Source organism: Anabrus simplex, chromosome 11 (assembly GCF_040414725.1).
Source record: "Anabrus simplex isolate iqAnaSimp1 chromosome 11, ASM4041472v1, whole genome shotgun sequence".
Lineage (NCBI taxonomy): Eukaryota > Metazoa > Arthropoda > Insecta > Orthoptera > Tettigoniidae > Anabrus > Anabrus simplex.
Window position 1 is genome coordinate 74,360,209 of NC_090275.1, and position 20,315 is coordinate 74,380,523.

Below are 20,315 nucleotides of genomic sequence, written 5' to 3' on the forward strand. Positions count from 1 at the left end.
CATTTGGGAACTTCAAAAACCAGGAAATTCTACGGTAAACGGGAAAAGACAGAGGTGTGAATCTAACCTGCACATAATGTAACTAAAAGAACTATGCTTGTTTAACTATGCAATTTTTATTCAAGGTACGGTTATATTAATTTAAAAGCAACTGTACAGCCGAAACTAAATAGGCGCTTTATGCCAAGGTTGGACGGGACTGAAGAGGGGAAGTAGGGGAAAGTGGTAGGCGGAACTGAGGAACAGCAAACTGTTGAACTTCAACAGATTAGTATCACAACACTGGTTGCTGTGCTTCATTGCGCTTCGCATGGACGGCGATCTTTTGAGGTGAGTCACGTAAAAACGGTTACGTTATAAGACGTAATTTTATATCTTGCCTCTTCAGTTAAGTGATAGTTATTACATTCTATTATTACAGGTCTGCATTGAACTGGGAACGTTGTCCTTAATAACATCTAAAAGGACTTATGGCTCGTTTCCACCTCACTAGGATTGCTCCATTAAAGGAACACTGTAGTTTTTACTGATTCATTTCTTCTACGATTCTACGTCAAGTTTTAACAAGTGTGATAAATTGAGCACAAAGTTACTTTAAGACTAGTTCTTTTGAAGTTGTTCTTTTAAATCCATGTTATTTCATAAGTGAGCAAACTGGTTTGCATATGATTTTATCAGTTTATGGCTTAAGACTCGCAAGTCTTGGACTTGTAGAAAATATAGTAAAATTTTAACGCAGTTTCAGTTTGTTAATATGGTTTTAAATTGTGATCAATTTGAAGTGAATAAACTTATATGATTGTCGATTTTTCCACGAACTTATATCAGCTGATGATGACGCAGAAGGGCGTTGAAACTAGTTCTGATTGAAATATATGTTGTAATTACATCTAAACAACAATTTTTATGTATTGAATAAGGTGGACCCAAATTATAATAAATGTTGTAATCTTGGTTCAATACAGACAAACAATGAAGTTTTTTGATTTATCTTTGGAATTATGTTGCTTTTGGAATGGGATCTTAGTGCTTACATTATCATAAAAAAAGAAACATCCACCGTTTTCCAACCTTTGATTCACTTATGAAAATCAGATGCACACCCAGAAATGGAGAATGAGACTGTGAAAATACACCCAATAGAAGGAAGTATGTATGTTTATGTTCAGTCTTTAAGAAAGATTCAATCATTTAAGGAACTTAAAAAAAAAAAAAAAAAAAAAAAAAAAAAGGTTGTAATCAGTTTGTGCCCTTTCAAGGTATAGGAGGATATGTTTTCTACAAATGTACTAAAACTAACACTGGTTCAACAGCTACTAACAAATAAATCCCAGATTTGTATGGTTGTAAATATCTTTTATTTTTTCTGATTTTCATTATTATTTTACTAAGTTTACATGTAATATTATTTTTAACAAGGTGCAGACCCTTTCAACAGTTATGGAGGAAGAAGTTAACTTCATCAAGTGTGAACCTCCTTGGCTTCCAGGTGATGAAGAGACTCAACTTGAGGTAAAAGAACTTGGGTGAATTTTTAAAATAAATAGCGGACAGTGTATTACTTTGCATCCATAAAAGCTCAGTCAGATAGAACATAGTCCACTATCGTTAGAAGAGCATGCGTCTGTGATACTCATGGAATCATCCTTGCCAGACAGACACCAGCCTGACTCAATGGTCTGCAGGCAGCCATCTCAGCCTGTGTTTAAAGACAGTTGTAATGTCATGGCGTGCGTGTGGTAGATAAAGAAAAGCTTATTGAAGTAGTGGAAAGTATTTTTCTTTTATTGATACAAGTCATCAGGATTACAAAAATGTGAAAAAATCAGTAGAAGCATGGAAAGACATCAATATGAGGATGGACCAAGAAAATAAATACTTCTCATTTTATATTTGAATGTATCTGTACAGACAGTGTAAATTCTTAAAGCTCTCTCTATACATGCAAAAAGTAATGAAGGACTGGTCTCCATGAGTTTCAAGTTCATAGCAATTAGTGCATCAACATACCATATTGCCTCTACTCCTTCACATAGGCTCTTCACAGCATGGAGCACTGTTAGGGCTGCCAACAAGTGGCGATACTCCCTATGAGAGCCATAGGTTGTTCCTAACCAAACTCTTAACATAACCCTAGCTGCCTCTGTGGATCCGTGGTAGAGTGTCGGCCTCCGGATCCCAAGATAGCGGGTTCAAACCCGGCAGAGGTAGTCGGATTTTTGAAGGGTGGAAAAAAGTCCATTCGATACTCCATGTCGTACGATGTCGGCATGTAAAAGATCTCTGGTGACACATTTGGTGTTTACCCGACAAAATTCATTAAATCTCAGCAATAGACGCCCAAGAGAGATCCGGTTTACTCTGTCTGCCATCTAGTGGGCCTAGAGTAAAACGGAACGTCGAAATTGAAGAGCAGACAGCCAGATGGCGTCAAATCGAAATGTCTGCACACGGTAGCTGAGGCCATGCAATTATTATTATTATTATTATTATTATTATTATTATTGTTATTATTATTATTATTATTATTATTATTATTATTATTATTATAACATAACCCTGTTACTGACAGTGGTTTCTGTTGAACCAGAATGTAATCTGTCATTAACAGTAATCATTTGAGTCATTATGAAGGCATTATGAGAGTAAAACTTTGCTAACTGGTTTGGAAAACAGGTTCAAAAACCAACATGGTGCAGCTCTGCGGCTCACATGACATCATAGTGCGCTACACAAGGCTGCCAACTTAGGAACTTAGGTCAGGGTAGTTACAAGACCATTAGTCTGGATTGGTTAGGTCCAGCTAGTGATAAGACCATTAGTCCGGATTGGTTAGGTCTGGCTAGTGACAAGACAGTCTGGATTAGTCAGGTCTGGCTAATGAGAATAAAGTTTAGTGATGGCATAAAACCATGTTACAGAGTTGCTAATTTGTACTGTAATTAAGACATTTTTAGATACTGCATAAAGAAGAAGTTGGTGATGTAAATATCAACTTATAATATTTATTTATTTATTTATTTATTTATTTATTTATTTATTTATTTATTTATTCACGAAGCACAAGATACAGCTACACTGAGCAAATTTCACTTGCACTGTCAACAGACTATTTAACAAACGCAAACTTTCATAATAAAATATAACAAACATAACAAAATATAACAAGATCAGGTACACATCCTACTAATAACTGTCCAAATCGAAAACCATGAGAATGTCCATGTTCATAGCCAAGTCGTCGTGGGTCAAGATGGCGGTATAATCCCTTCACATCAACTTATCTTTAAGATACTATTTACACACCTCTCGAATACACTTTTATTTGATGCTATATCAAGCTCTTGTCTCCTATTAATATTGTTAAAGAGTGTTGGGAGGCGGATTAGGAAAGATCGTTGAAGTATTGAGTGCTGAGTGTGGGGAATGTGGAGAAGGTCTTTGGTTCTGGTGGAGCGGGAAGGAACGCGGAGAGAGAAGAGAGAAACAAGATGTTCCGAGCGGTAATGTCCATTTAAGATCTCGTGGAGGAAACTCAGGTCAGCTACCTGTCGCCTGATGTGCAGCGGTGACACATTAATTGCCATTAATATCTGCTGCGTAGACAGATTTCTGAGCTTGGGGTTTCTGTTCCTTACAATTGCAGCAAAGAAGGACACTGCTCTGTCTAACTGCTTGATATCGGAGGGGGCGGCTGTTGACCAAATCGGAGAGCAGTAGTTTAAGAGAGGTTGAACGATCGTGAGGAAGAAGTGGCGAAGAGCAACGGGGTCAGAAATTTCTGTGAAGCGATAGAGAATGCCTAGTAATTTCATAGCCTTGGTTGTATATGTTTCTATATGGGTCTTAAATTGTAACTTTGTATCGAATATTACACCTAGGTCACGCTGTTGCGTAACCACGGTGATGGGCTTGTCGAGTAGGTAATATGATGTCGGTAGAGGAGATTTACGCAGTGTTATGGTCATGTGGCTGCATTTTTGTGGATTGGGGATAAGTTTCCAAGTACGGCACCAGTTCGAGAGGGCATTAAGCGATGACTGTAGCAGAGCTGCATCTGCTGGATTCCTGATCTCCCTAAATATCTTGCAGTCGTTAGCAAAGAGTAGGGTATTCGCTGTTTCGTTGAGTTCGGACGGCAGATCGTCCATAAACAAAAAAAACAGCAAGGGGCCAAGAGTACTGCCTTGTGGGACACCGGAGGTGACTGGTAACCATGAGGATGAAGTGCCTGATATTACCACTCTCTGCCAACGGTTATGTAGGAAGCCAGCAAGAAGGGTCAGTAGACTGCCATGTATATTAAATCGTTCGGAGAGTTTATGGAGCAGCAGAGTATGGTCAACAGAATCGAAAGCTTTCGAAATGTCTACGTAGCAGATATCCAGCTGTGATTTAGCTGCAATGGCGTGTGATGCAAAGCTATGCAGAGTGGCCAGGTTTGTTAGACAAGAGCCACCTGGTAGAAAACCATGCTGCTTGGTTGAGATATACGGCAAAGTGAATGCGAGGAGACGCTGGTGTATAATTTTTTCAAAGATAAAGGATAGTGTGGGGAGAATAGAGATTGGTCGGTAAGATGAAACATTAAATTTGTTGCCTGATTTGAGAAGTGGAACAATATTTGCCTGTTTCCAGGTAATAGGAAAATAGCCCGCGGCAAAACATCTGTTAAATAATTTAGAGAGAGGGACGCAAAGAGTGCTAGCAGTATTTTTTAGGAAAAGAGGACCTATAGTGTCGGCACCGGTAGCTTTGTTGGTACAAAGAGTTTGAAGAAAGTTGTGAACTTTACTTGGTGTGGTAGTTATGCTTGATTGGGTTCTGTTTGAAGCTGTACCAACGGGAGGGAGCGGTTGGTTTTGTAAGGGAGGGGAGAAGTTGGAAAAGAAATACCTGTTGAACAGTTCATTGCGATCGGCGCCATCTGCTGTTGTATCGTTGTGGTTCACGCTGACAGGAATCCGCTCCGTCCTTCTCCGTGTGTTGATGAGACTCCAGTAGCGCTTGGGATTGCTGCGGACGTTTTCAGTGACAGTGTCTACGTGTGTTTTGTAGTCTCTTCTGACCATAAACCTCGCGTTGCGGCGGATTTTAACGAAGGTATTGTGAGTGTGTGGGTTAGGGAAGTCTTTCCACAGGCGCCAAGCTCTCTTCTTATTAAATAATATCAGTCTGGTCTCTTGTGATATCCAGTGTTGATGTTTGCTAGTAGTATCCCGTTGTGCAGGTACGAAGTCTTTAATTGCAGCTTGGAGCCAGTCGTACAGCAGGTCAAGAGCCGATTCGATATCAGCTATTTCGAGCAGACTCCAGGGAAGGCATTCCAGGGCACGACACATTGCAGGCCAGTCGGCACGGCGCCAGATGTAGGTAGGGCGGTAGGATGTCCTGCTGTGAGGCTTTGAGGAGGGGTGTGGAAGGAGGAATGTAGCATCGAGGGACTGGTGGTCGCACAGGAAAAGGTTTCTGCCTGGGGTTATTGTTTTAAGTTCTAATGAGGAGAGTATGAAGTCCAGGGTGTTGGGTCCACGGGTTGGGTACATATTAAACTGTTTCAGTCCGAGGCCATTAATAAAACTGTCTATAAAGTATGTGTCACAGTTGTTAGCTGACAGTCCGGTAGTTGGAGAAGACCACTTTATAGACAAGTTAAAGTCGCCCATTAAAATTACTTCACCATGAGGGAGAGCTGCAATGACTGAGTCCAGGCACTGCTCAAGGTCACTGAATTGGCTGTTTGGTGGTCTGTAGTAACATCCCACAAGTACAGGGCGTCGAGGAAAGAGTAGCTCCACCCACACTAACTCACAGTTCCGTTCGAGATCTGTCCTTCGTTTACATGGTAAAGCACTGTTCACTGCTAGCAACACTCCACCACCTAGAGTAGTGCGATCACGACGGAATATGCTGTAATTAGCACTGAGCGGTAGTTCACTGTCACTAGCCCAAGAGAGCCATGTTTCAGTAAGTCCAATCACGTCAACTTCTCTTAAGTCTGGCAGGGATAGTTCACAATCAGACAACTTATTGTTTAGGCTTTGCCCATTCTGACAATAGATGTTTATGTCTGTTTTCATTTCACAAGTGGTGGGACCGGGGTTTAAGTGGACATCTCCAGCCAGTAGTAGGAGGCAAAACAAGCCCCTAATTGCTGAGCGACCAGGCCTAGGCTTGTTCGGCTCAGAGCTAGTAGGGAGGCGCCTGTAAGTCTGGAAAATGGCGCATCCAGTCAGAGAGAACGCCGGAATGTAGTAGTATCTCTCTGCTAGAAGCCATGCAAAAGGAGAACTCACTTTTTCACTTGCACACACCGATTCTTTAACTCGAATAGACCCGTGCAGAGAACCGTAAAGCGCAACAACTCTGATTATTACCACACAAACAACACAAACTGCAGCAGCACTAAGCTTGCGCGTGTCTCCTCCAGCCGCCATCTTGACCTTCCCAATATACATTTAATTTTGTAGAATATTTCATAAGGTGAAAGTGTGAACAGTCAAATATATCCAACTTATTTACATTTTCATCATTTTTTACAATGGACTATGGAAAGCATAGTTTGTTCTGTGCCACTTTGTTGCAAAAGACTGATTTAATCTCGTGTACCTAGGAGGAACATAAATTTTCACTTTTCCCAATAATTAAGAACAATTGATGAGTGTGGAGTGATTTATAAATGAAACTAATGTCAAAGTTCTCATGTCCTTTGTGAAGAGATTGTAATTCCAGATAGTTTTTCAATTTTTTATTTTCTATACATTTGTATAGAATACCAATTCTGTAAGAATAAATACGTAAAAATTTATGTTGGACAGACTATCTGAGAATCATGGCATTTCTCCTTTATCATATATCTTACACACTGCAGCCACCTTGGAGGGAGTGAAAGAAGTGAACTGTTAACAATATTCAGAAGAGTGTCAAAGGAAAGTCATACATTTTTTTAAAAACTTCTTACTTGAAGGCAAGCGAAATATTTTAGTGAAAAAGTGCTGGAAACAACAACTGTTCAAATGAATAGAAATAGTTTTTAAAATAGGCTAACTATAAGTATATCCATTCCATCTCATTTCACTAACCCATTTAACCACCTCATTGTGTTAATTCATTTTAATTCAATTCATATTTACATAATATTTAAGAAGAACAAGGTACCTGATTATAATGTACTTAAAGATAAACACCTAGTGAATCACCTAAGCTATATAAACAGCTGAAGATGTTTAAAAAAAGAATGAAGCATGTACTGGGTGTAATTAATTAATTTGCTAAAATACAATTATAAGTATCAAAAAGGTGGAAGATTTTTATTGTTATAAGTCTTTGTATATCATCAATTCCAGGTGCCTTGTTCCTAGTTGGGTCTCCCAAAGCTCTCTCGAATTGTGACCTCAAAATTGGGTCTCGCATTTCATCAGCATCAACAGCCTCTTTTTGTTCTAGAAATGTATCATCTGCTTCTTTCTTTCGATACAATTGTGTAATATGTTCCTGCTATTTTTCTGCCTTGTTTTCCTTCCCTAGAAGAGGTCTTCAATCTAAGCTCTTAATATTTATTCACCTAACGTTTGATTTTCTAGTATTTATAAACTGTCCCTTATTTTTGTGGAAAATCCTGTATTTTAGGTGAATGTCCCTTATTTCTTACATCAAAAATTGGCAGCCTTACTCCTCCTCCTTTCCCCTTATCCAGCTCCTGCTGGGTTGGGGCATTTATGGCACTCCTCCACCTACCTCTTGATTTGAGGCGGCTGAATCTGAATCTCCTATTCAAACAGCACAGGAACTTGTTAGAAGGGATTTTAATCCAAAAGCAGATTGGCAACAAGAGTGGAACAGTGTAGCTCCGACTCAATGGCGGGCATTGTTCAATTATAAGAATCTTCCAGCTGGCTTTGATTTACCCCGCAAGACATGGGTAGCCCTCAACAGAGTCCGTACTAACCACGGGAGATGTGGTTCAATGATGTTTAAATGGGGTATGAGATCTTCCCCAGCCTGTGACTGTGGGGCAGTTAAACAGACTATCGACCATATCGTCACCGAATGCATTGGAAGGGCATTCGCTGGATCTAGCCAGGACTTTGTGGTGGCTTCTGCTGAGGCCATACAATGGCTAGAGAATTTGGATCTAAATCTTTGAACCCTTTTGCTTGCATGATTGTTTTCAATGTTATGTGTATATCTTATAATGTATATAATGGTTTGTGCTTACTGTTCATTTATATTTAATCTTTGTATTGTTTTGTGTACGTTACCATACGCTAATAATAATAACCTACCTCTTTCATCATTTTATCCCAATCCAGGTTTCTTCTTCTTGCACTCCTCTTTGTTGAATCGATCCACGTTGTTCTAGGTCTCCCTCTTTCCCCCACGAACCTACTACGCTGGCGTAGCAGGGGGAGAGGTGATATTGCCACGTGGCGTGTCCCAGGTGGTGGATAGGGGGGTCCTAACCAGCTTGCCGGTGGACTTGAGGGAAATAAAATACCTCTCATGGACCAAACACAAAACCCCCTGTGGGTGGGGGACACAGAGGAAGAATACACCTATGGTATCCTCTGCCTGTCGTAAGAGGCGAATAAAAGGGGTGACCAAGGGATGATCCAATTAGAACCATGTGACTACTTGTAATTAGTACCATCACGCAGGGAACACCATGGGACGTATAGTCGTCCCCGTATAAGGACGTACCCTAAGGGTGCAACCTTACCCTTTCTCCCCTGTAATATTAAAGTATTGATTTATAGTAACTTTTCTTGCTGTTGGGTCTTTTTCAGTGTCGGTAACCATACAGTTTAGGGACCCTACTTGCCGATACGACGTCTTACATTTACCGTTAATCTGGCACGTTGGCAACGTTCAATCACTGTTCTAGCGTGAATTGCGTGTTGCCACCGCATTGGTATTAAAGTCACTAATGATACATTTGCGAGAATGTTTAAAGAATATTTTCTTTTTCTGTGGGATTGTAAATCTATTTGGCTAATACCAGGTAAGTAGAATTGTGGCATGTTCGGATAATGCATTTAATAACATAGTTTGTGTGAAATGATGAGCACAACATTTTATTAATTACGTTCCTATTTCGTCCCATACTTATACGAACAAAATTCGATTGGGATGTCTAAGAAGGAAGAAGGAAGAAAAATCTGCAAGAACTCCTCCGAAAAGGAAAGCAAGGTTACGTCCTTTACAAACATCAGGTCAAGAAATGCTTGTACATTGCTACGAGCAATTGAAACACGAACTACGACGAAGAAGGTATCAGTCGCAGTGATACGAAGCTAATGGCAAGAGTTTCATTATTAACTGGGGTAAGTGTTCGTTTTTATCTTGTTTCTATGATAAGTTTCTGACATAATGACAATCAGTTCAAATGGAGCAGTATTTCATTCTGAACCTAACCTAACCTAATCATGTAGGCCTATACCATGTCTTGTGTCGACTTCGATACGGTTTGTAGACTTAACCTTTGTGTATTCCTGTTGACGTACGGTGTATGTGTATGTAATATATTTCTGTGTGTGTATTCTTACAGGGTAGTGGTGAATATATATGTTATATTTTATTTAAAAATCTTAGAATAATTTATCTTCATCAGGTGTCTTTGGTTTCAAATGTGCATTTCTCTTTCAGGGTCGCCCACATACTCCTGGAATAAACCACACAAATCTGGACATGATGTTCAAGGAGTAATTCGTCGACCTGTGTCTTAAGGAGGAAGACTGGTTATTGTTCATGCTGGAAAGAAAGATGGCTTTGTACCTGGTATGTTCTTACTTTATTTTACTTCATTTTATTATAGTGAGGTGATCTCTCTTTTCATAGTTATGAGGGTATTTAGGGTTTGTAGTACGGATGTAAAGGGGGAGGGCACGTAAGTCTCTGATAAAACCCCAACTTGAGTACAGTTCCTGTGTATGAGACCCTCACTAGGATTACTTGATTTGAGAACTGGAAAAGTTCAAAAGAAAGAAGCACGATTTGTTGTGGGTGATTTCTGACAAAAGAGTAGCGTTACAAAAATTTTGTCGAGTTTGGGCTGGGAAGACTTGGGTGAAAGGAGACGAGTGGCTGGACTAAGTGGTGTGTTCCGAGCTGTCGGTGGAGAGGTGGTGTGGAATGACATTGGTAGACGAATACGTTTCAGTGGTATTTTAAAAGTAGGTAAGATCATAGTACAATTATAAAGTTGAGGATGAAAAGTGGGGCAAATATTTGTTTTTGTTTTTTTTTAAGAAGGGAGTTGGGGATTGGAGTAATTTACCAAGGGAGATGTTCAATAAATTTCCAAATTCTTTGCAATTATTGAAGAAAATACTAGGCCTATCCCTGAAACTACATCTTCCACCTGGGCGACTGATCTAAGTGCAGGTCAGTGGTGCCCGATTGATTGAAATTGACTGGCACGAGATCGGTAGTGGCATTATAACTTACCGCTCATTGGGTTCTGTACGTGGTTTTTGATTTTGACTTCTCCACTGTCAAGGGATCTCTTGGTTATTAAAAAGACTTGCAGGTATTCACTTTAGGCCAATGATTAACCTTAGAGAGGTACTTCAATCAAAACTTCCCCAGTGTATTTTCATATAATATTACTGGATATTTTTATCAGTAAATTACTTGTATTGCAGGCCTATTTATTATGTTTATTCTGCATTCGACAATCTCCACCTGAATCGGTGCTTGATACCTGACTGTTGAACACCTTCCAAGCTTCTTATTTCTTACTGCCTGATATAGGTTCAGTGTTCGCAGCAATTACATTTGTTCTAAGGTATTGAAATGGGTGTTTATACTTATATCTTTAATGCAAGTGATCGTGGACTTCTAATCCAGATATAGGCCTACTAATGGAAATACATTCATGAGAGATGTTAGGATAAAGTAGTGTAAGTAGTAATTCATTGACTTCATCATCAGGTGACTTTGCTACACAGTAGTTGGTTTCACTTAAAATCAGACATCTTTTTGTATCATTCAACAGAAATCACATTTTTTATCAATTAATAGGCCTATCCTTGAAGAGGATCTCATATTTTTAGGGAATACTTTTTTTTAGAAGAAATAACTTCAAACTAAAACTTAAAATTCTTACAGGTGCTGATTTGATGCTACAAACTTGAAGAGAAATCAAGATTATGCTACAAAAGATGAGCTGCAAAGGTTGTGTAATATGAATCGAAGTCACTTAAAGAGGTACAGAAGCACCTAAACATAAGTTTAGATAATGTTGTTTACATTCATGTTGTTGACTTTCATGTATGCATAATAATATTTCTCTGTTTCTTTAAAACCAGGTACATTGTTGACGAGATGCTGCACAGTGAAGGCCATACTGTCCTACGATTTCCTCTATACCACTCATTTTTCAATGCCATCGAATTTACATGGTCTGTGGCAAAACAGTATTATAACAAAACAGTGGCTTCAAGACCTGGTCATGGATTGGACAGAGCTACAGCTGTGTGGAAAGAATCTCTTGATCAGGTAGGCCAAGTGGAAATGTTATTTATTGGATATAGGCAAGTGGAGTTTATAATATACTTGTCAGGTTGTGATACTTCAATATATTCTACAGGTGACAGCAGAGATGTGGAGAAATGAAGTGAAACACACTGAGAAGAAGATTGTCGAGTCGGCCAACTAACTGGGTCATCTTTGAAAATGTCTTTTTCTATCGGCAGAGGCTTTTTTTAAATCGTCATATTTTGTATAGGCTATGCGAGATGGACAGTAGCCCACTGGTTTTCTGATTAAACATAATTTATTTAAGCTATTGCATCAGTCTACTTACATACTCACTGTCCACGTATACCGGTAACCTGGTGATTTGATTATTGAAGCATTGTGCAATGATGCGACATACAAACTGAGACAATTTCGAGTGGTCATGAGCATAACTCATAGTCATAGGGTAGGCTAAATAATAATGTTATTGGCTTTATGTCCCACTAACAACTTTTATGGTTTTTTTGAGATGTCAACGTGCTGGAATTTAGTCCTGCAGGAGCTCTTATGTGCCAGTAAATCTACTGACACGAGGCTGAGCACCTTCAAATGCCATCGCACTGAGCTCGGCCCTGCCAAGTTGGGTTCAGAAGGCCAGCGCCTCATCCGTCTTGAGCCATTCAGACAGGCGTGGAGGCTAGAGAGCTGAGTTTAAGTAATTGTCGAACGTCAACTAGTTATAAAAATACTGATTGATTAAACTAATACGGTAATTAGAATAACCTAATTGCCTACCTACTTACAAGCTAGGTACTTTGGAATTATGTTCTGACTATCTTTTTAACACTGCAAATAAATCCATCTATTATTTAAAACTCCCTGTAAGAAGAGGACAGTGAATGCGAGTGGGTATTATTTTCAAATGAGCTGAGCTCGAGAGTCCATTGTAGCATATGATTTTTCCAGTGTACCATGACTCTGTATGTATTGCTTCAGAGGAAGTTTGGCTCCCCGCCAATGTCCAGTGTACCGATAATGAGCCGTGTGTGTGTGTTGTGTCTCACTGATCCGTGACTATGCACGATTCTTTCAGTGTGCCATGATTCACTGTGTCTCGCTGCAACGGAAGCTCGGCTCCCCGCCAGTGTCCATTATGCCGATAAGGAGCCGTGTGTGTCATGTGGCTCACTGAGCCGTGATTGTGCATGATTTGTGTGCCGTGAGCTTGCCGTTCCTGTGAATCGATTCACTCGGACACTTGAATGAATCGATACACTGCTTCGAATCATGCACTCAGTAGCCAACATTAGTACAGGTACATAGTACATTACCATTAAGACAGATAGCATTGCAAAGTAATTCGTCTTTACCATAATAATAATAATAATAATAATAATAATAATAATAATAATAATAATAATAATAATAATAATAATAATAATAATCGTATGGCCTCAGTTACCGTGTGTAGACATTTCAAGTTGATGCCATCTGGCTGTCTGCTCGTCAATTTTGACGTTCCGTTTTATTCTAGGCCCACTAGATGGCAGACCGAGTATACCGAAACTCTCTTGGGCGTCTCTGGCTGAGATTTAATTAATTTTGTCAGGTAAACACCAAATGTGTCGCCAGAGATCTTTTACATGCCGATATCGTACGGCATGGAGTGTCGAATGGACTTTTTTCCGCCCTTCAAAAATCCGACTACCTCTGCCGGGTTTGAACCCGCTATCTTGGGATCCGGAGGCCGTCACTCTACCACTGATCCACAGAGGCAGCTGTCTTTACCATGAAATACATCGTCAACATAGATTAGTGAGGTTGGACATCCTGCCCGTCATCATTCATGAGTCGCTGTTGAACATACTGTACTTGTCAAAACTAGTAAGTTTCTATTTTACACAATAATAGTGAAATGTTGATGAAGACGACATACACCCAGCCCCCGTGCCAGAGATATTAACCAACGGTGGTTCAAATTCGTGACCCTGTCGGGAATCGAACCCGCATCCTGTGACCAAAAGCCAGCACGCTAATCATTTAGCCATGGGGCCGGACAGTAATAGTGAAAAACCACGTTCACTGCAGCTATTGTTGACTGGATATTTCTTCTCTTTAAAGAACAGTGAGTACCACGAATTAATATCCTGTTTTGTTGATTCCTGTAAACTTTGTATGTACCGGTACGGTGTTGGTTCGCCAGTTCCTAGCGTATCTACTGAATGAAAACTTTGTAGATCAATGGATTCAGTTTTATGTTTATTGCCTTCAGTCATCACGGCAGTGCTTTCAATGACAACAGTCGCTCGAGTACAATTCCTGTCGAACCTAACCTAACCCTGTGACAATCAGTGGTTTTCGGTGGATCACAACCTAACCGGTCATTATAATTTGTTTTCGGTGGATCACAACCAAACCTGTCCCTATCAGTGGTTTTCGGAAGAATACTGTGGTTTTGTCACAAGCCAATACAGACTCTTGAATCAATGTGTGAAAATGGGAAAGTGCAGAAAACCCTCTTCAGGAATGCCAATCTCAAAGTCCATAGTCTTTTTAGCGTTGTCACACAGCTGAAATGTCACTTTAGAGGTAATTGTAAAAAGTCTTGTATATAGGCTCTACAGATACATAGTACATTACCAATTCCATCTCGATAGCTGTGAGACGCACACTGCATAGCGGTTTCGCTCTATAGATAAATCATATTATAGTGAAAAAAATTTGTTTAAAAAAAATCTGACATGAAGGTCCAGAAGGAAAATACTTTCATTGGAATTCTTATTTATGTGTTCACCACCTTAGTAGGTTTAAATAAACCTTATAAATGCTTCGTAAGGCCCATTCTCGAATATGGATTTGCATGCTGGGATGCGTACAGGATGGGTTTAATAAATTCCCTAGAGAAAGTTCAAAGAAGAGCGATGCGTTTCGTAACTGGGAATAGGAGGAATACCATTAACTGGGAAAGTCTTGAATCTAGAAGAACTAGAGCTCGCCTATGTGGTCTTTATAAGAGCTATACGGAAAGGGCTGCTTGGAGTTGTATTAGGAATAATTTGGAACCTCCCTCATACTTATCGAGAAATTATCATAAGCATAAAAACCAGCATACGGATGTGGGCAAGTTTTCCTTCGTCAACAGGATCGTAAGGGATTGGAATAAATTACCTGCAGCAGTCTTTGATAGATTCCCTTCTGGTATCAAGTCATTTAAGAAGACCATTAGTGTTTGTGTAAAGTGAAAAGTAAAAGTTGTAAATTATGGGCACTGAATTTGTGATTTTCTGCTTGGATTCGATTGTGAAACTGGGAGGTTTTTACTTGTGGTATTCTCTTTCCAGGAAATTGCTTGCTGTACTCATGTTTTTGTAATTGTTGTTGTTCTTGGTTAATTAACAATGTTTTTAACTTTATTTTTTATCACTTGTAACGTTAAGCTAGTAGTAAGCTCAATCTATAGTTTTGTAAGCCATAGTGGAAATAATTAAATTGTGTGTGAAACTGTACATGATGCTGGATTTAAAACGACTAGTAGTATTTCTTGTAATATTTTTTATGGAATTCCTTTTTGTACCGATACTTGAGTTGTTGTTGTTGTTGGGTAGTAGGTTTTAACTTTATCATCACTTGTAGTGTTAAGCTAGTAGCAAGTTCAGTCTGTAGTATTGTAATTTGTAGTGTTAAGTACTGGAAATACTTAAGTTGTGTGCGAATATGTATATAATGACACTGGATTTAGAAAGTTAAATTACTAGTATTTCTTGCTTGTTGTAATGTTGTTGTTGTAGGGTAATTACGGTTTAACTTCACTTTATTATCACTTATAATGGTAAGCTAGTAGTGAGGTCAACCTATAATATTGTAAGCCATATTGTTAAGCACTATAAATACTTAAGTTGTGTGAGAATTTGTATATGATGTTGCTCGATTTAGAATATTAAACTAGCAGTAATGCTTGCAATATTTTCCTTCCATATATCTGCTTTTTGTACTCTTGTTCTTTGCTTGTTTGTTTGTTTTTTTGTTTGTTGTTGTTGAGTAATTATGTTAACTTTACTTTATTATTACATTACTGTAAGTGACCGTTGCCACCGGGATATTTCCCATTTGCAATTTAATAATAATAATAATGAGTGACAGGGGTTTAACGTAATTTGGAAGGAATGTTTTGCGTATGATAAACGAGTACCAGGTTAACTACTGGGGGGCAAGGGCGGCATGCGTAGAGCTAACCACTCCACTCCACCAAGTGCCAACGTTATGGATAGTGGAAGCCTTCACCTTCCACCCTTCCAATGGCTTTCATGGTTTGTACGGAGATGACTTTGCTTTTTGCTTTTTAAATATTAGTATTCATGTTTATTATGTTTGTTTATTCATACCCCTGCTTTGTAATTCAGTGACCATGGAATGGCTCTAAATGTTGTAAATTATATTTACTTGTATTTATTTCCTTTTTCCATATTGCACATGTTTGTTGTTATTATTATTACTGCTACATATCGCTTAACATGTAAATAAACTAATATTTAATACAGTAAATAATGTTTATCTCTTTGGATTCATTTTTTCGTTGCATATTCTTTTTGCTATGACAACATTACTTCTTTATGATATAAATAAATATAAAATAAAAGTATTTCTTCCCAAACATATTTGTTATACGTGCACCAATCAGAGAACCAACTAGGGAAGTACCTTTTACTAAGGTGTATAATGTTTTTGCATACATGTATAATTGAAGAACTGAAGATCCATATACAGGTAAGTGGGTCGCCCATGTGGTAGGCCTATTACGCGTCATAGGAAACTGAGTGAACTGGCTGTGCAGTTTGATCACATTGCTGTGAGCTTGGTATCAGGAGATGGTGATGGATTTGAACCCCACACTCGGCAGGTCTGAAGTTTTTTTTTCGCCCGTCATTTTCATTTCAGGCTAGTGCTGTGTCTGTACGCTTATGTACATTTTAAACGTTTGAAATCTTAGCCCTCTTTCCTATCCCATTCTTGCCTCACAACCTGTCTTCATGTGATTTAAGGCAATGTATATGTAAAAATCTGGTAATGTTGTTTGACTCATAGTGCTCCTGTACATTGGTTTCTGTAATGTTGTAAGCTTGAGATACACCAACTTGTAAGCTGAAAATATTTTTCAAATGCCAAATGCCAAATTGCCGTAAAAGTACTTAGTGGGATGTAAAGCTGTTAGCATTATTATTAAAAGGAAGGACAGATATGTCTTATGTGGTAAGTCCTTGAACTTGCAGAAATCGCAATGAATTATACAATCTATATTCCCTCCCCCTTCCTTTTTTTTTTTTTTTGCTTTACGTCGCTCCGACACAGCTAGGTCTTATGGCGACGACCCCCCTTCCTTTAAGAATGCAGTTATAGTAATGCGTACATCAGAATAAAGGCAGGATTTTTTAAATTAATTTAAGCAAGTGAAGGAGAGAATGTATGACTAGCTCAGGTTGGCGGATTCGAGTTAGGCGGTATTTGAAAGTGCTCAAATGCGCCAGCCTCATGTCTAGATCTACCGGTACATAAAGAACTCTTGCGGGACGAAATACTGGCACCTCGGCGTATATGAAAACGATAGAAGTAGATAGTAGAAGTAATATTCAATTCTGCAGTGAGCTTGAAAGCTGACCTAATTTCTGTTCACGTAGCTTGGCACATTAGTGTTCTTATATGGTGGGTTCGAGTCCGGCGGTATTTGAAAGTGCTCAAATACGCCAGTGTCATGTCTAGATCTACCGGTACATGAAATAACTTGCGGGACGAAATTTTTTGGCAGTAGAACTTACTACATTATTATTTTCAAATCCGCAGTGAACTTGAAAGCTGACCTAATTTCCGTTCACGGAGCTTGGCACATTAGTATTCCTATATGTTTCCTGGTAAGCTTGAAGATATAACCAGCCTGCAGGCTGAAAATATGCCCAGTAATCTCTCTCCTTACTGGTTACCGGTATTGAAGAGAGAAGGAAATGTTCGCGCAAAAGAAAGGGAAGTCATTGGATGTCTGGAACTTTCGAAAATCACACTGCAAAGATTTATTAAATAAATTGTATCGTTTAACACGCCCCTCTTTTCAAGAATATGGTTAGTACGCCTACTGTATATCAAAATAAAGACAGATACGTGTAACATTAATTTGAGTGAGAAAGTGTGTTTATTTCCTTAATTCCTCATTGAGCGTGGAAACCGACTTAATTATGAATATCTTGATTTATTTCATCTTAACTTTTAGCATTTACTAGGGTAGGGACACATTCATTATCGGTGTTTACATTGAGGTTAGTTTGTTATGGTTATGTCTGGTGATTTTAATATGTAACCAGGCAGGTTGGCAGCAGTGATCAGCCATTACAAAAAAGAGAACAGAAGAGCATCGGGCGGCGATATTTACTTTCTGGGGTATTTCCTTACGCGGCGATTACTATATTTACTTGCGCGTAGTACCACTATGTTAGGTACGCAATAGGTTTGTGATTAGTAGCGACTATGTGTTAATTGGGATGTGGGTCCTACAGTAGCTGCGATTTGTACCCCTATATGAGCGACACCATGGGATTAGCGACACCATGGTTCTGCCTTACCCATGCTCAGTTCCCACTTTGTGAGGAATTCCACGGGATAGTACGAGTCCCTGTGGTTAGTCCACTTATGTGAAGAACGCCATAGGTTTGCATTGCCTGTAAATAGCGCTGCAATGTGCGAAACATCATAGGTCTGCGTTACATGTGCGCATTACACTACCTGGAATAGTACCATAATGTGTGGAATACCGCGAGTCTACGCTACTTTTGATTAGTACCGCAATATTACACATACACTGAAGAAAATGGAAATTGCAACACCCAGAAGGAGTGGTGCTACATTGCTGCAATTGAACATGCAGGACGAGTGTTCGGTTGTGCTTCGATGATTACACTTTCAGGTCCCTCTGACCACAAGTTTGGACAACAATCAATACAAGATGTGCCCACCACGAGCTGCAATACATTGATGAATTCGTCGAGGCATGGAGTCAGTAAAGCCCTGGATCACTTTCTGAGGAATTGTGGCCCATACTTGCTGCACTGCACATGTCAGTTGTTCCAGAGTTGTGGGTGGCTGAGGACGGTTGGCCAGTTGTCGACCCATCATGTCCCACACATGCTCAATAGGATTGAGGTCCAGGGATCTGGCGGGCCATTCTTAGGTTGTGATGTCGTGGACAGCTTCTCTAGAGATGCGTGCAGTGTGAACCCGGGCATTGTCCTGCTGAAACATCCCATTAGCAATGTTCGCCATCATAGGGACAACCACTGGATTGAGTACCCTATCAACGTACTGTCGAGCAGTCATAGTGCCCTCAACAAGCACAAATTGTGATTTCACATTAAAGCCAATAGCTCCCCAGACCATAATGCTTGGTGTTGGCCCTGTGTGCCTCTCAACAATAAGATCTGGGCGTCCCCTCTCCCCGGTACGTCGGCGCACACGATACCGGTGATCACTGCGGGCAAGACAGAAGAGCGATTCGTCACTAAAGACGACCCTGTGCCATTCGTTGACCCACGTCGATCTTTCTCGACACCAGGCCAGCCTTACACGTCGCTGTTGTGGGGTCAATGGAATACCTTCTGCAGGGATACGGGCTCATAAGCCAGCTGCACACAGGTGATTACCAACTGTTTGTTGTGTAACGTGGGGTGCCACAGCTGCTTGAATTTGCGCTGCTGTTGCACGGGGTTCCATCCGGGCCATCCGAATGATGCGGCGATCCTCTCTCACAGTTGTCTGTTGCGCTCAGCCTGTGCCAGGTCTACGAGTGTGGGTACCTTCATTTGACCACTGCTGCCATACATGTTGTACCGTAGATGCCTGTCAGCCAACACGTGCAGCGACAGTCCTTAGCGACAATCCAGCCTCACACAGCCCAATTATCCGAGCCCTCTCAAATGGCGACAGTTGTTGATAGCGCGCTCTCCTCTGTTGTCGAGGCACGTTTGATGGGGAACACTTCACTGCACAGACTGCAAGTCAACTACGCTACACCAGAGTCCGTATACTGGAGTTGATTCCTCCGCGACCAATCACGTGGGGAGACCTGTAGCAACAATCCAATAGGTCTGAAACTTTGATAGTTTACATACCTACATGGCATCGTTCCATATCTTGAAAATCAACACAAACGACCAATGCCTTCATAGTGTTGCAGTTTTAATTTTCTTAAGTGTAGCATGGTTCTACTTTCCTAGCGATAAATACCATTATGAGGGGCCGATGACCTGGATTTTGGACCCATTTTGACTATTAGCATAATCGATTCAGCATCGTGCTATAGAAGCAATCCCTTGGTCAGTAATACTGTTGTTTCGTGCCAGTTTCTGTGCATGTGAGACACTGTGGGTCGGATCCACTGATCGTTTTAAATTCATATCCGTCCATCCATTCATTCTTCGTCCTCACGCTTTGAATTCTGGTCAGTGGGGGATTTTGGACTTTTTAAGTTGTCATTTCATTTTGTCTCATTTCGTACCATTATGAGCCAATGACCTCGATTTTAGGCCACTTTAAACAACAAACATCAATCAATCAATCAATCAATCAATCAATCAATCAGTCGTCCCTCTTTCCCTCGAACTTCATTTCCATCATCTGTTTTGGTATTCTTTCTTCCTCCATCCTCTTTACATGTCCAAATCATCTTAGACTCTTATCAATTCTCTCATTTAAACTTTCCATTCCGACCTCGTTTCCCAGATCATCATTTCTCAATCTGACTTTCCTATCATACTTCTCAGGTATTTCATTTCACTGGCTTGAATTCTTCTCTCCTCCCTCCTTGTCATTGTCCAGGT

General features: G+C 39.9%; 1 protein-coding gene and 1 long non-coding RNA gene across 2 annotated transcripts in view; both read left to right on the forward strand.

Annotated features, from left to right (window-relative positions):
- Positions 1–221: 221 nt before the first annotated feature.
- The window catches only part of LOC136883195 (uncharacterized), a 112,968-nt gene continuing 92,874 nt past the window's right edge, over positions 222–20,315 (forward strand). Inside the window, exons 1-2 of the mRNA XM_067155387.2 lie at positions 222–330; positions 1,420–1,512. Of these exons, the coding sequence (XP_067011488.2) occupies positions 1,441–1,512 (72 nt within the window). The 5' untranslated portion in view covers positions 222–330; positions 1,420–1,440. The remainder of the gene's footprint in view (positions 331–1,419; positions 1,513–20,315) is intronic.
- Positions 9,729–11,364, forward strand: LOC137502701 (uncharacterized). The gene is made up of 3 exons (XR_011018833.1): positions 9,729–9,777; positions 11,110–11,208; positions 11,310–11,364. It is a non-coding gene; the product is annotated as an uncharacterized lncRNA (long non-coding RNA).